General features: G+C 48.5%; 1 protein-coding gene across 4 annotated transcripts in view; it reads right to left on the reverse strand.

The window, feature by feature from the left end:
- Positions 1-8626, reverse strand: part of LRATD2 (LRAT domain containing 2) — a 129231-nt gene extending 120605 nt beyond the window's left edge. Inside the window, exons 1-3 of one of the 4 annotated variants that reach the window (XM_047074185.1) lie at positions 8251-8626; positions 6423-7657; positions 4218-4483 (exon numbers count right to left, since the gene is read on the reverse strand). In XM_047074185.1, the coding sequence (XP_046930141.1) occupies positions 6620-7561 (942 nt within the window). In that variant the 5' untranslated portion in view covers positions 7562-7657; positions 8251-8626 and the 3' untranslated portion in view covers positions 4218-4483; positions 6423-6619. Of the gene's footprint in view, positions 1-4217; positions 4484-4887; positions 4977-6422; positions 8105-8250 lie in introns of those variants that run through there. The other 3 variants (XM_047074182.1, XM_047074184.1, XM_047074183.1) reach the window with 3 other exon arrangements.
- Between the last annotated feature and the right edge of the window lie 5244 nt (positions 8627-13870).

The raw sequence follows: 13870 nt of genomic DNA on the forward strand, positions 1-13870 counted from the left end.
AAGTAGCAGAGCGCATCTTCTGAGTCATTTATGGCCACACTTCACAAGCAAGGCATCAAAGACTTATTATAGCATCAGGGAAAAGACCGAAATTCACTCTACTTCATAACCTGGCTGGCAATTGAGTTCTGGGAGAGGGAAAGACAGTATCACTCACTTGCTCCCACTTTTCATTCCATCCTAAACCCACTGCTGCCTGACCCTATTCAAACCAGAGCTATGACAGTACCTTTAGATGATAGGAAGGCTTTCTACTCTAGCAAACCCAATCCCCAAATTCATTCACTCACTCAAACTCTGCTTTGTCCTACTGGAGTATGAAGCAAAGCCATTCTGAGAGCACTCAACATTCTTTTGCTCACTCCCCAGACTTCCCCACCCCCCACCGAATTAATGTAACCTGTGCACACTCTGAAGCCCCTGGCTCTCTCCTGCACCTCTTCCAGAGTTCAGCATAAATGCCTCTTCATGGAAGCCTCCACTGACTCATTGATGGAGAGATCCTCTTTTATATACCCTGTACATTCCCATTGACTGAAATGAAATTCCTTACTGTGAATTCCTTTTTGGCAAGTAGTTACCTGCCTTACCTGTCAGAATGTAAGTTACATTGAGGACAGAAACTATGGATCTGGTTTATCTTCGTAGGTTAGGCACTGGGAATTTAGAAGCCTCCCGGTTAAGTACTTTGAGAGTATTTTATTAGTTACCTCCTTTTTGCCATCATTTGTACAATTTTGGTCTGAATTCTCCAAAGGGAGTACTTCAACTAAACCTACACCCATGGGAATGCCAGCTGGTGCAGCCACTCTGGAAAACAGTATGGAGGTTCCTCAAAAACTAAAAATAGAACTACCCTAGGACCCAGCAATTGCACTAGTAGGCATTTATCCATGGATACAGGTGTGCTGTTTCGAAGGGACACATGCACCCCCATGTTTATAGCAGCACTATCAACAATAGCCAAAGTATGGAAAGAGCCCAAATGTCCATCGATGGATGAATGGATCAAGAAGATGTGGGATATGTATACAATGGAGTATTACCCGGCAACCAAAAAAGAATGAAATCTTGCCGTTTGTAACTACGTGGATGGAACTGGAGGGTATTATGCTAAGTGAAATTACTCAGAGAAAGACAAAAATCATGACTTCACTCATATGAGGACTTTAAGAGACAAAACAGATGAACATAAGGGAAGGGAAACAAAAATAATACAAAAACAGGGAGGGGGACAAAACAGAAGAGACTCATAAATATGAAGAACAAACTGAGGGTTATTGGAGGGGTTGTGGGAGGGCGGATGGGCTAAATGGGTAAGGGGCCCTAAGGAATCTACTCCTGAAATCATTGTGGCACTAAATGCTAACTAATTTGGATGTAAATTAAAAAAAATAAAATTAAAAAAAAAAAACAAAAAACCCTACACCCATCTGCTTTCTTTGAAGACCTACCAACCATCAGCACTTTCCAGGGCTATCTTTGATTAGAATCTGTCCTAAACATAGGTGTGAAATTGATTTGCCCTGAGAAACAAACTCCAGGGCAGGGACTATCTCTCAAGGTGTTGCTTGTAACCTGTGTTCTAGTACCTAGACTAGAGCTCAACATCCTCCAGCCCTTCATAAATAGCTAGTAGTATCTTGTTGTGCTCGCAAATATACCCTAATCACTCTTGCATCTACTCTGCAGATAAAATTGCTACATTCGTTCAATAAGCAGTTTTCCCAGTTAATTCAGTAAAAGGAAATAAAAGCCCTTCTGCACATATTCTGGGCCTGTTCATTTTGGAGGTCCTTTTAAATGCCTCCAAACATGTCATTTTCCTACATTAGGCAGGCTCAGTCCACTTAGAGGAAATGGGAACAGCAGCCTACACCAAGATCACCCAAGTATAAATGCACATCCTGTATTAGGGTCCCCTCCCTTTACTTTGTGCAGTGAGAACCATGATAAATTAAGGACTCCCACTCTGGGGATAAATGGGCTCCCCGCCATGGAGCGTCCTACTCCCTTCTGCATTCACCTTTCTTCCTATTTACATTTTTCATAGGAGCCTGTTGACAAAGCCAAGGCTTTTGAATCTCACAGGTCTGTGGCAATGGTTTCAGGTGCTGGCCACCTCCCACACACCAGTCCCAGATGCCACATCTGCTCCTCTACCAACGCTGGCACCTGCCTCCTTACTATGCCAACAGGGCCATATGGTCACATTTGCCCATTTTCTGTAATTCAGCTACCCAATGAGCACACTCCCTTTGTCTGAGACTCTGAAACTACTTAAGATGCAACTGATCTTAATACCAAAATGCCCCAGTGTAGACTCCAACAGGGGAGCGTAGTGATCAGCAATGTTCCCATTGATTCTGAAAATCAATGCGCTCAGAAAATTTATGTTTATGAGACATTTTTCACGAACACTGATAACCTAGAAGCAATGGGTGATGAAATTCTCACACAGCAAACGTAGGGAGGGCTTTGTCACTAAATGAATTCATCAAAATGTTTACTGAACAACCTAACGATGAAACACACTAACATTCTCAGAAAAATTGCAGCTTGATTTTGGACCGCATATGGCAGAAGAAGGTATACAAGTGGGAAAAAAATATAAATTCAGTTAACACTAATGGATGGTTTATTGGAAACCCTCAGAGCGCTTTTCAAAAGGACTTGACAGATTTTAATAAGATAGTGAAGAGGAAGTAGTTCAAAAGAGGTCATCAGTCTTTTATTTAACTAAACACTGCCCTTCATTTTGAAGGAAATGATACAATTTCAAATCGGAACCTCCTTCTCAAGAAGAACGTAACATTGATTTAACGTACAATCTTCAACAAAAATACAGTTTACACAATTCACCAGGAAATAAAACACACAGAGAATTTACCGTATTAGTCAAAGGAATTCCCCATGGGTCACAGGAATTAGAGCTAAGAAGAGAACATAGTGAAAATCTGAATAAACCAGTCAAGTTCATAGCTACCACGATTTGAAAAAAAAAATTCACAAATAAAACATAACTTTTCAAACAAAACCATTCAAGGACCATGATCACAAGAGATTTTATTCTCATTTATATTTTAAAAAATGGTTAGACAATCACATAATATCAAGAGTCTTCGACACAGTGAATTCCATCTTAAGAAAAAAAAAATAGAAAACAAGTAGCATTAAATTTTCTTCACTCTCCATAGCATATGTCATATAAAATTAAAGTTTTGCTTCCAAAAATATGTTTTCATGTGGTTGTCGTGTTGTCTAGTGGTGCTCTTAGGGCCAGAAGCACCAAAGACACGAGAAGTGTTAACCACCCAAGTGTCATTTTTTTCATAAAAACTAAAAACTTTCTTAAAGGTCTGGTGTAAAGTCTTCTGCTAGGCATTTTAGTGCTATAAAGTCATTTGAAATCACATGTGGAATAAAAGCTACAAAAAGTAGTTCTTTCAATACAAAAAGTCGTGTAGCTGAAGTTGTGGGCTTCTCTGACATACATAAGCACTCTCACTAAAATATTTGCTCAAATAAGAAAATAGAATTTGTTTCATTACTTTTTAGTATTCGGTCCGGTCCGCGGCCCTGTTCATCCCTGCCACAGCTTCTCAAGAACGTCAGAATCAATATTTCTTTCTTTCAGAGAACATACATACTTCACAGCGCAAAACAGTTCTGAAGTCTTATTACAAGGGAGAAACAGAAATTATTAAATATATCTATTTTTTTTTTAAAGTGCCGGATGTAGCCATAGCCTGGACATGAAGAACTCACTTATCCACAACACTGCCACCTTGAGGAGAGAGCGGAGTCGATGGAGTCCCCCTTTCTTGGAGCCTTCGTTGGTTGGTTGTTCCTTTAAAGCATTAGAACTCTAACAAAACTTCCAGTGAAATCCTTTTTTGTATTTACACGCTTCACTTCTCGGGTAGCCAGTAAAGACACATGCGTTACACGGGAAAGCCATATCCGGAGTAGATGGATTTTCTCGTCCGGTTCATTTTCACAAAAACCTCTTCTCTGGAGGCAGAATGATACAATGGGCGCGGATTTCACAAGTTCTTCCTTCAAGTTGAGACTTCTCACAGAAAGCAGTTCCTTTGGGGCGCCCGGGGGGGGCTCTTGGTTTCACTTCAGGTCATGATTTCATGGCTTCGAGGGTTCAAGCCCTGTGTCAGGCTCCGCGCTGACAGTGCGGAGCCTGCTTGGGATTCTTTCTCCCTCACTTTCGGCCCCTCCCCACTCGTGCTCGCTCTCTCAAAATAAATAAATAAAAACTTAAAAACAAACAAAAAAGCAGTTCCTTTTTAACAGACTGTCACTGCTGTTACCTCCATGTGACCAATGACATTCACTTTCCAACTGAGGGCAAAGGAGGGACACAGAGATGGGGGAGTGAAAGAGCTAGCTGGCTAGCCAGCCCAAAACTGCTAGAAAGTGCCGTTCTGCTGTTCTCCTTCTGGCTGTCCGCACATTGGTCTTTCGACTACTGCATTAAGCATAAAAGAAAATCCAGATCTGTTAGGTATGTTAGGCTCTCCTAAAGGTCTCTTACCTTGCTCAGCTTTTCCATGAGCAAAAGAATGTAGACATGAAACTGTGACATTATTAAGCATGGAAAACTAGATCTACATCTCCACAGGTGACTGGTAGCTCTCCAAAGTTCCAGACTAGGGCTGAGTGTGGTTCATCTTTAGCAAAGTGACAGGACCTGTTTGGTGATCCTTGTGAGAACAGGGAACACAGCTAATGTCCCTGAAATTAAATTATTTCATATTGAGGTGCTACGACGGTCTAGGCTTTTAAAAATTATGGCCTCAGCTTCCAAGTTTGAAAAACGTATACCAGGACATCCTTCAAGTCTTGTTGCCATGAGTTAGAAATCCCCAGGGGAGAAGGCCCAAGGACCACTATAGGATGTTCACACAGAATTCCAATCCAACTGTGAGAATTCATTCACAAAAGGACTTGTTTAGTGTCATCTATAAGGATTCCCAAGAGAAAGAAAAACTTCACTCAACTTTTGAGACGGCATTAGCAATGCCAATCTGCAGCAGAGAAGAACTGTGAAATCAAGGGCATACACTACCAAAGAGCTCACAGGAATACAAGAGATGGGTTGTAAAAATGCTCTAAAAGTCCCGCAGTAAAGCACACAGGATCAGCAGCAGATCCAAACGGTATAGGCCAGCCTGTGGCTGACAGATCTCACAACCCTAACCCGTGCCTTAGGACTGTCACCAGATTTGGTGCTGACTACACCAGGTGGCATTTAATTTGTGATGGCTGTCACCCCTCTGAATTGCAAAAGCGCTCTGAAGGGGTGTTCTCCAAGGATCAAAGACACTGCTGCAACAGAACAAGACTTTGCATCTTGAATTAAATTGCATCAGGTGTGGCTAGCGAAACAAACAAACACCTTATCCTTGAGCCCACTTCAAGCCTAAGATTTTATCCCGGGCAGAATAAAAGCGAAAGTGAGGAGGAGGAACAGTGAGGAGGGAAAAAAAAAAAAAATTACAGGCCCACCACCAAAGCCTTACATTTTAAAAAAGGTTACCTTCACTGTTCAGGAAGGGGGTTAGGGTGATGGGTGGGAGATTAACTAATCCCTGCCAGGGCAACCCCATTTGGCTGCTTCTGTAGTGGATACTTTATGGGGTGGCACCAGCCAAGCCCCTAGATGACCTGCCGAGGAACACAGCCAAGCAGGTTTAATTAGATCTGAGACACAAAGGGCTATTCCCTCCTTTGATAACAACGAGGCTGCAAGTGCCCACGATAGCAGGTGAGAAACAAAGGCGGCAAAACAGAACCATAATTGAATCCTTCCCCTAGCTGGTCGGTGACAATGATTTACTTGGAACCTGGGAAGTGGTGGCTGGAGCAGGAAGGAGCAGGAGACTCTGCTAGAAGCCAGCGCCAGATGATGAATTACTTGCGGGCGGGGGTGTGAGGGGGGAGGTAGCAAAGTCTTTGTTTTGTAGCCCAAGTTTACCCAACTATTTATCCCTGCTGTAGTCTGCTGCTCCCGGACCTGGGCCTGGTCTCCGGCCTTACACCCCAGGAATCCCCAGCTTCCCAGGTACCACACACACCCCTGGGGAGTGGCGGTAGCAGATCTGTAGCTCGGAGCTGGCGGGGCGCCGCCACCCAGGCCGCAGTACAGGGCACCCTTCAGGCCTTCAGAGGAGGGGAGGAAGTGGGGCGGGGGGGGGGGGGGGGGAGGTAGGCAACGGCCGGCCCTAGTACTCCGAACTTCCCTCCACCCCCGAGGGCGAGTGCTTAAGGGTCGATTTTGGAGCCAGGGCCAGCAGGGATGAAGTGTCAGGCAAGTCCACCTTTTGGCCCACCTCAGAAAGAAAGAAAGAGCCAGCGGGCAGGCAGGACGTGCCCCCCTCCCCCCGCCCCGGCCAAAGTGCTCCTACCTGCTCCCTCTTCCTCCTCCGTCCAAGATAAAAGCTCAAGCCACAGCTGGCTGCGCAATTCGCCACCTCTCCTTTTCCCAAAGGGCCCAGGAGCCCAGATGGGGCCCGGAAGGTGCTGGAGGAGGGAGTGAGAGGAGGGAGGGGGTGGTGGCCGCGGAGAACGGCTCCCTCTCAAGGCTCAGCACTCGGCTCGCGCCTCAGTGCACCGCCGCCTCTCGGGCCTCTTCCTCCCGTCCGGGCGCAGGGGGGCGCCCGGGAGGCGGCGTAGTCCGCGCCGCATCGCTGTCGCCCTCGTCCGGCTCGGCCGGATGTAGGTGCATGGCGAGCTCCTGCAGCACCGCCGCGCGCCCGATCTGGTCGTTGCGCCGTTTCTCCATGATCAGGTCCTCCAGGCTCTGGAACTCGAGCGTGTGGCTGCGCTGCGCCGAGAGCTGGATCTGCAGCCGGTAGGGCTGCTTGCCGATGCGCAGCTCGCCGCCAATCTTGAACTCGCGCTTGCCGTAGCGGCACCAGGCGGCGAAGCTCTCGGAGTTGCGCCAGCTCAGCTCGCGCTCCTTGGCGCCCACGTGTGCCAGCGCGTTGCGCACCACGGCGCCCGGGCTTAGTGGCTTGTAGCGGTACAGGTCGTTCACCACGCGGCCGCGCCGGCCCTGGCTCGCGTCGGTCAGGAAGCTGTTGCTCACTTCCAGCCGGTGCAAGTGCACCACCTGGAAGTTGCCCACGTATACAGCCCAGTGCGGGTACTGCGCCTGCGACACGAACTCCACCAGGTCGCCAGGCCTGCACTTGTTGAGCAGGTTCTCGGGCGTGTAGGTGCTCAGCGCCGCGGAGCCCGGCGAGAAGCTCTTCTGGTAGATGCACTCGTCGCGGTAGAACACGGAACACTCCACTTCGTGCAGCCGCGGGTCGTACGGCTGCGGCGGCGGCAGTGGCGGTCCGTCGCCGCCGTCGGGCAAGCTGTCGCCGCCGCCGCCATCCGGCCCCTGGGGCGGCGGCTGCGGCTCCACGTCCTCATCGTCGTTGGAGAAAATGTAGGAGACCCCGATGCGAGGCCCGTCGTCACGGTCCACGCCAGTCGGGTCGGCCGTGGGAACTTCCTTATAACTTAGGTGGGTCAGTTTCTCCACCTGGTTGCCCATCACGCTGCGGATACACGTTCACACAGCCGAGAGGGGAGAAAGCGAAACCACCACTAGGGTCATTGGCACGGGTCCCCGGACAGGGGCTGAGGCCACCTGTTGGAAGAGGAAAGCAAGGAAGCCATGTAGGACCCTCCGTGAAAGGGACGATTTCTTAAGAGAAGGAAGAATGGCTGGGGGCCCAGCAGCTGGAGCCATTTTACGGGGAGGCTCGGTTGCGGCGAGCCTTCCCTCATTTCTCCACCTCTAGGGTCACGGTCACAGGAGGCCGGGCAACTCTAGCTCTACCCCGCCCCCAGCACTTCACCTCGCCCGGGCAAAAGCCCATTGCATCAGCAGCTCCAACAGCTTCCGCCGGCGCCCTACCTGCCGAGCCCAGGCAGGAGGGAGTAAAGACGAGAAACTTTACTCCAATCCCCCTTTTCTTCATCCTCCTTTCACCCCTGGGCCCTAACTTAGCCCCTGAGACGCCCCCCAGGCCTCCATCCTCGGGGAAACCGGCGAGGATCCCGCAGATCGGCCGGGGCAGGTGAACCACCCTACCTGGCTCACCTGCGGCGCTCTCTCCACCCGTCTCGCCCGCCCCTCCCCCGCGCGCCTGCCCTAGGGCTTCGGGTTACCTGTGAAAACTCACCCGCAGAGAGGTGGAGGCCTTGGGGAGTTTACCCCTCCCTCCCCCCCAACCGCACCTTGAGACTTCTAGGGTGAGTTTGCAGGTGTGGGATCCGCAATCCCTCCTCTCCAGGCGCGGGTGGCAGCGAGGCTGGGCAGCGGGAAGCGACGCATGTCTTGCCCCCGCGGGTACGTAGCGCCCCAAGATATGAAGGTGGGGGGCAATACCTGTTTACACCGACCCCCTCCCTCCTGCAGGGACTGCTGTTCCCCCTCAACCTGCTCTCGGGGGTAGGTGGGACGCGAGAAGGCGGAGAAGGAAGCAGCCAGGCTGCCCGGCGGCGGCAGCTCCGGCTCGGACCCGGCGAGCAACAAGCGCCGGAGCGGGAGGGACGGGATTGTAGATCCGGCTCCGGGCTCCCCGGGCGGGAGCGCAGCCCCTGGCATTTAAAGAGACAGACGCTTGCTCCCGGAGCCCAGGTCTTTCCCACACGGCGCAGAGCCTCCGGGATCCCCGCCCCCGCCCCGCCCACCCGGGCCGCGAGGCTCCGCCCAGACCACGCCCCCACGTCGGAGCGGGTTTAAATCCAACTAGGTAAGTAATCAACCGGCGGGCGGGCGGGCTGGTTGACACTGATCGCCGCCGTCTGCGCTGGCCACTGGGAATCCCCACTGGGAATCCTACTTGCCTTCTTAGAGCAAAGGCTTGCAGTGGGGGTCTTTGCTGCTTGCTCAGTTTGTATTTTTCCCAGCTGATGGCTTTAAAAAGAAATTGGAAGGCATACGCCACCTGCCAGTGCAGAGATGAGAGAGAAAATAAGAGTTTGGTGTTTGTTGTGTTTCTTCTCTTCTTTCCTAGAGTACCTGGAGAGGGAGGAATAGTCATTAGGTAGTAAACAGACGTTTGCTTCTTTTCCTTTCTTTTTTCTTCTCTTCTCTTCTCTTCTCTTCTCTTCTCTTCTCTTCTCTTCTCTTCTCTTCTCTTCTCTTCTCTTCTCTAGATTGTATTTCTTGCCAGAGGTCACAGAAAAGAATGTTTTGCTAGGACAGCTCAGTTTAGAGGTGTTCCTAGAACGGGAAAAAAAAGTTTACAGAAAGGAAACAGCATAAAACAGAACAAAGACTAAGTTGCTGGCTTGTTTTCAAGCCCTGCGCTCCATTTATTAGATGTCCCTGGAAGTTAGCACAAAGTTGATTTCATAATCTCTTTGTTTCGAATGTTACCAGGTCATCCGGTAGTGAGAGAAAGCATTCAGCTCTCCTTGTTTTTCTTGGGGCTAGGGGACATAGGGATTGTCTAATTGTCCTTAAATTAAAAACAAATTAGCAGAGGCCCCTCCTAGATGTATTTCCTATTTGCTGGTTTACAGAAGGAAGTGACAGGAGAGGAGCATTGCCTATTAACCTTCACTACAAGGGGACACTTCCTCCATGCTGATTTTGCTTTTTGTTTCTTTGTGTATGTGTGTTTTGTGTTTTGTTTTGTTTGTACCTAAGATGCAGGTTACCAAAATGTTCTTTGTCTTTTAAAAAATAATAGGTCTAGATTGGAGTGGGGGTGGGGCATTGTTAATAGACAAGCTCAGGCAGTCACTGGAACACCAGACTAATGCGTGGTGGAATTAAGAATGCAATTTTAGACCTCTTCTACCCTGTTTTCCATCACTGTTTCTTTTAACTAAATTTTTCCAGGTAACACTATTATTTATTCAGTGTGCATACCAACCAGTGGAAACAGGCATATACTAACGCTACTGCGATCCTTTTTAGTTTGAGAGAGAGAGAAAAAAAAAAATCAATCTACTTAGGTCCTTTTGAGCCCGAACGATCAATATTGGTGGGGCTGTGATGGAAGTTAGTCCTTCAGCAAGTCTAAAATCACAGTACAAGTTAGACCAAAAAGAGACTTCTGTGTGCCTGCTGTGAAGATTAAATTTAAATATTTTCTGAACAGCCTGAGGCACATGTTCTGAGGTGCTGCTGTTACCTGAAAGCTTTGTGTCAATGTAGGTACCCATTTTATAGGGAGGAGTTAGGCTTCTAGAGGCAATGGTGACTCATCCTATGTCTATTAGACTGGGAGACTTGTCTTATACACCACACATTCATTCTACAAGTTCAACAGGCACCAGCAGTGAGAAGGCCACTTTGCTCTTAGCTGCTACTGGGTAGGTTGGCTAGGGATGGGAGAATCCATAGAAGGATGCGGTGGTATGACAGTTTGCTGCCAGCACTTTGGGACAAAGATCTAATAATTAGGAAACCACACCTTGTTGTCTAGATGTCTGTCCCCTTGTCTTGAGGAGCTCTGTTCATGTATGTGATAGTGGCTCAGCAATGTTTCTTCAACTGACCAACTATAAATTCTCAGAGAAAACTTGTGCTGAGTCATTTTTATATCCCAATGCTTGGTACTTAGTAAGTGTTCAATAAATGCTTGATGGATGCGTTGCTGGAACCTTGGCTATCACCTGCCTTCTGGGTGGCTTCTGTTAATTCCTGTTTGGGGGCCCCAACTGCCATCTCATCATCTTGGTCAGAGGTTGTATAGGGCTCCCAAACATACTTTGCTCATCTCCAATAATCATTTAATTAATTACACTTGGGAAATCTCATGTTTAGATTTCCAACTTCACTTGAAAAAACTAACTATATGAGCCCATCAGGCCCACGTTCCACGATAACATCAAAGAGCTAGAACTAAGTGATGGTTGCCTTGGAGATGAGATGTAGACTCCAGTTGGCCCCAATCCTGTCCTACCACCTCACCTACCTGGTTCCTTGATCGGCCCGGAGAATCTCTGTGTTGGCCATCTCTGCCATTCAAATTCTACTACTATCCCTTTTATCACTTCATTATATATAATTCAGCAGTGGATCATATACCACCTGGTATTATTCTTTAATTCATGTACTTAAAATGTCTTTTCTAGGGAGAGCTTGATTGAAAACATATTTCTTGAAGACCTACTAGGTACCTCCTTGTCTTACACACCACATATTCATTCTACAAGTTCAACAGGCACCAAACCAGGTTTTATACATATTCATGTCCCCATGGAACTCAATGTAGTGGAGGAGACAGAGAAATAAGTAGACTTCTTAGGACAGTATGACATGTCCTGAAGGAAGAGGAAGTAGAGGGTGCTGAGAAGTTTCAAGGCATGTGGGTATAAAAATGAGTGTCAAAATGCCTGCCATCAAGGGTGTTGGACTCATGGGGGTGACACAACTCTAGATTAATAATGACAATGACCGGTGAGCTCTTGACTCTATTATTCTATTAAATTTAGATAGGCTAGATGACTTCTCCCAGCAAGCGGGACAGTTTCACAGGTCCCATTGACTTCAAGGCTTGTGCTCATAACCACTTTGTTTAAAGATTTGACAAATTCTTGAGTTTTGCTGATTTTACTGGGCGCCAGAGATAAAACGCAGTAGACAAAGTCCTTTCTCTGATGGCGTTTATACACTGACAGGGGGAGGGGTGGCAAGTAAGTCAATGAATTAGGATTTCTGAGAGATAAGGGCCATGAAGAAACTAAAATAGGGTAATGGGATTAACTGTGGCTACAGAGAGGCTGTTGGGGTGGTGACCTACTTTGGATAAGATGGTCAGAGATGGACTCCTGCGGAAGGGGAACTTGAGCTGGCCTTGGCATTCCCTTCACATTCCTAACCAAGGTGGGAAGGAATTGGGATGTTCAGGAGAAAGAAAGAAGCCAGTGAGCAAGGGGCTGGGTTGGGAGGTACAGTCAGAGAGGTGGGAGGCTTTGAAGTTTGAAGGCCCTTGGAAAATGGACCGGAAAAGTATGGGAGAGGACGCACGCCCAGTAGAGGGGCCAGGCTGCGTGAGAAAAGGCACTCCATGCAAATGGAGCCTGGCAGGCAAAGGATGAAGCCCCGTGAAGGCATCTTCCCAAAGAGCAGCCACTCACTGAAGACATGTTCGTTGGATTTGGATTCTCAGCCACACCATAGCTTCATCCCCCCAGCCCGGCAGTGACCCAAAATGTCACATCCCACACACCTTCTTGGAGGAGGCGCTCAATAAAAACAAGCTGTGTTGAATGCCAGTTAGTCACTCTCACAGTATCCCTGTCCAGAGCAGCAGGGAATAATCGAGAGCTGACATTTCTACCTGACAAGGCATGGGCACAGACTCTTCAGGTGTAGTGGTTTGAATGGCTCACTCCCCAAGAATGTAGAAAACAGGAGCACGAGGGCAGAATTATCTGATTAGGCAGTCTGGAACTCTGCCTGTTCCCCCGGGCTGGGCCCCAGGCTTACAGTGGCAGCAGATAGCTGAGAGAATTTGCTGGAAAACAGGTTCTTCCACACCTTCTTATTTGGGGAAACTCCCAGACTTACCTGCACCTGTTACCCACTGCTGAGGTTTTGTTGAGATCGTAAGAAGTGAGCGGTAGCAGAATGGAAACAGGTGACCTGGGCTGGCGTCCTGTTTGCCAGGTATATGACCTTGGAGCCTCTGTTCTCCATTTGGCCTCCTTTCCCAGTCTCTAAAATGGGGCTGATGCTACTCCTTGTCTTATGAATCCTCCAGTGAGGCCGTTTATGTGGAAGTACCTTGTAAACCCTAAAGACTGTGGAGATGCCAGGCATTATTCACACATCATGTAAGAGCCAGATGATGATTTTAACACGGGGAGGAAAAGGATAACCATTTGTCGTGGGAATGGTCTTCCTAAATTTCCATACTAATCCTGTGTTTTCACATTTCCCAGATGAGCACTCAAAGGCCCAGGGATCTGAATCTTGCTGACTGTAAGTGAGAGAAGCTGGATTCAAATCCAAATCCGGCTGGTTCCAAGTCTACTTTTCATGCTGCATCAAGCTGCCTGAGGAACACCAGCATATATGTTCATTCAGACATTGGCCAGGGTGTGGGCTGGTATGTCCTCTGGATGTAGAGTGACCACCTTGTCCTGGTGTGCCTGAGACGATCCCTATGTTAGCACGGGAAGTCCCGTATCCTAGGCAAACTGGGACAGTTGGCTGCCTGCCCTACATGGATGTCATTGCCCTCCCTGAATCAAGGGCTTTCGTGGGGTGTTGCCGGGAGTGGAGCAGGGATGGGACAGGAGCAAGGTGAGTCAGGTGTTTTAGTCCAGAGCTACCTCACAGAGGTGAGGTCGTATACACACAGCAGCAACTGCATGAGCAGGGCCAGCCCATGAAAAAGACAACACAGATAACCTGCTTTGGCATTCATTCTTTTTTCTCTTTTTGTAATGGGCTCCTCCGCGGGAGGCAAGGGCTGGGTCTCTCTTCCCCTGTGAGCTGCTCTTCCCACCCTCCTAGGCTGGCTCTCTTGGGCTTTAAAACCTGCAGGAGTTTTGCACTTTAACTGAATTATTCCTTGACCTTCAGATTAAGGAAGGAATCACAGAGGGCGCCTAGTGGGAGTGGCATCCTTTTCCTCGGCTCCCATATTTTATTTGCGTCCCCTCCCCCCACCCTGCCCCCAGACAATCAGAGCGGGGTCTCCCCAGCAGGCTGGGCCACAGCTAGTCTGCCCTGTGGGTAGGTATGAAGACCAGATGCCCCGAGAAGGCCTCTGGGGCGGCTACCCACCCCACCCACCCCACCCACCCCAAACCATCAGCTCTCCAGTCATTCATTCATCCTGTGGCCAAACTGCGAGGAAGCTTTGAATCCTTTTTCCAGAAGAGGGCT

Source organism: Lynx rufus, unplaced genomic scaffold (assembly GCF_022079265.1).
Source record: "Lynx rufus isolate CCGP_SWC_20201006 ecotype Redwood Valley unplaced genomic scaffold, mLynRuf1.p SCAF_12, whole genome shotgun sequence".
NCBI classification, from domain to species: Eukaryota; Metazoa; Chordata; class Mammalia; order Carnivora; family Felidae; genus Lynx; species Lynx rufus.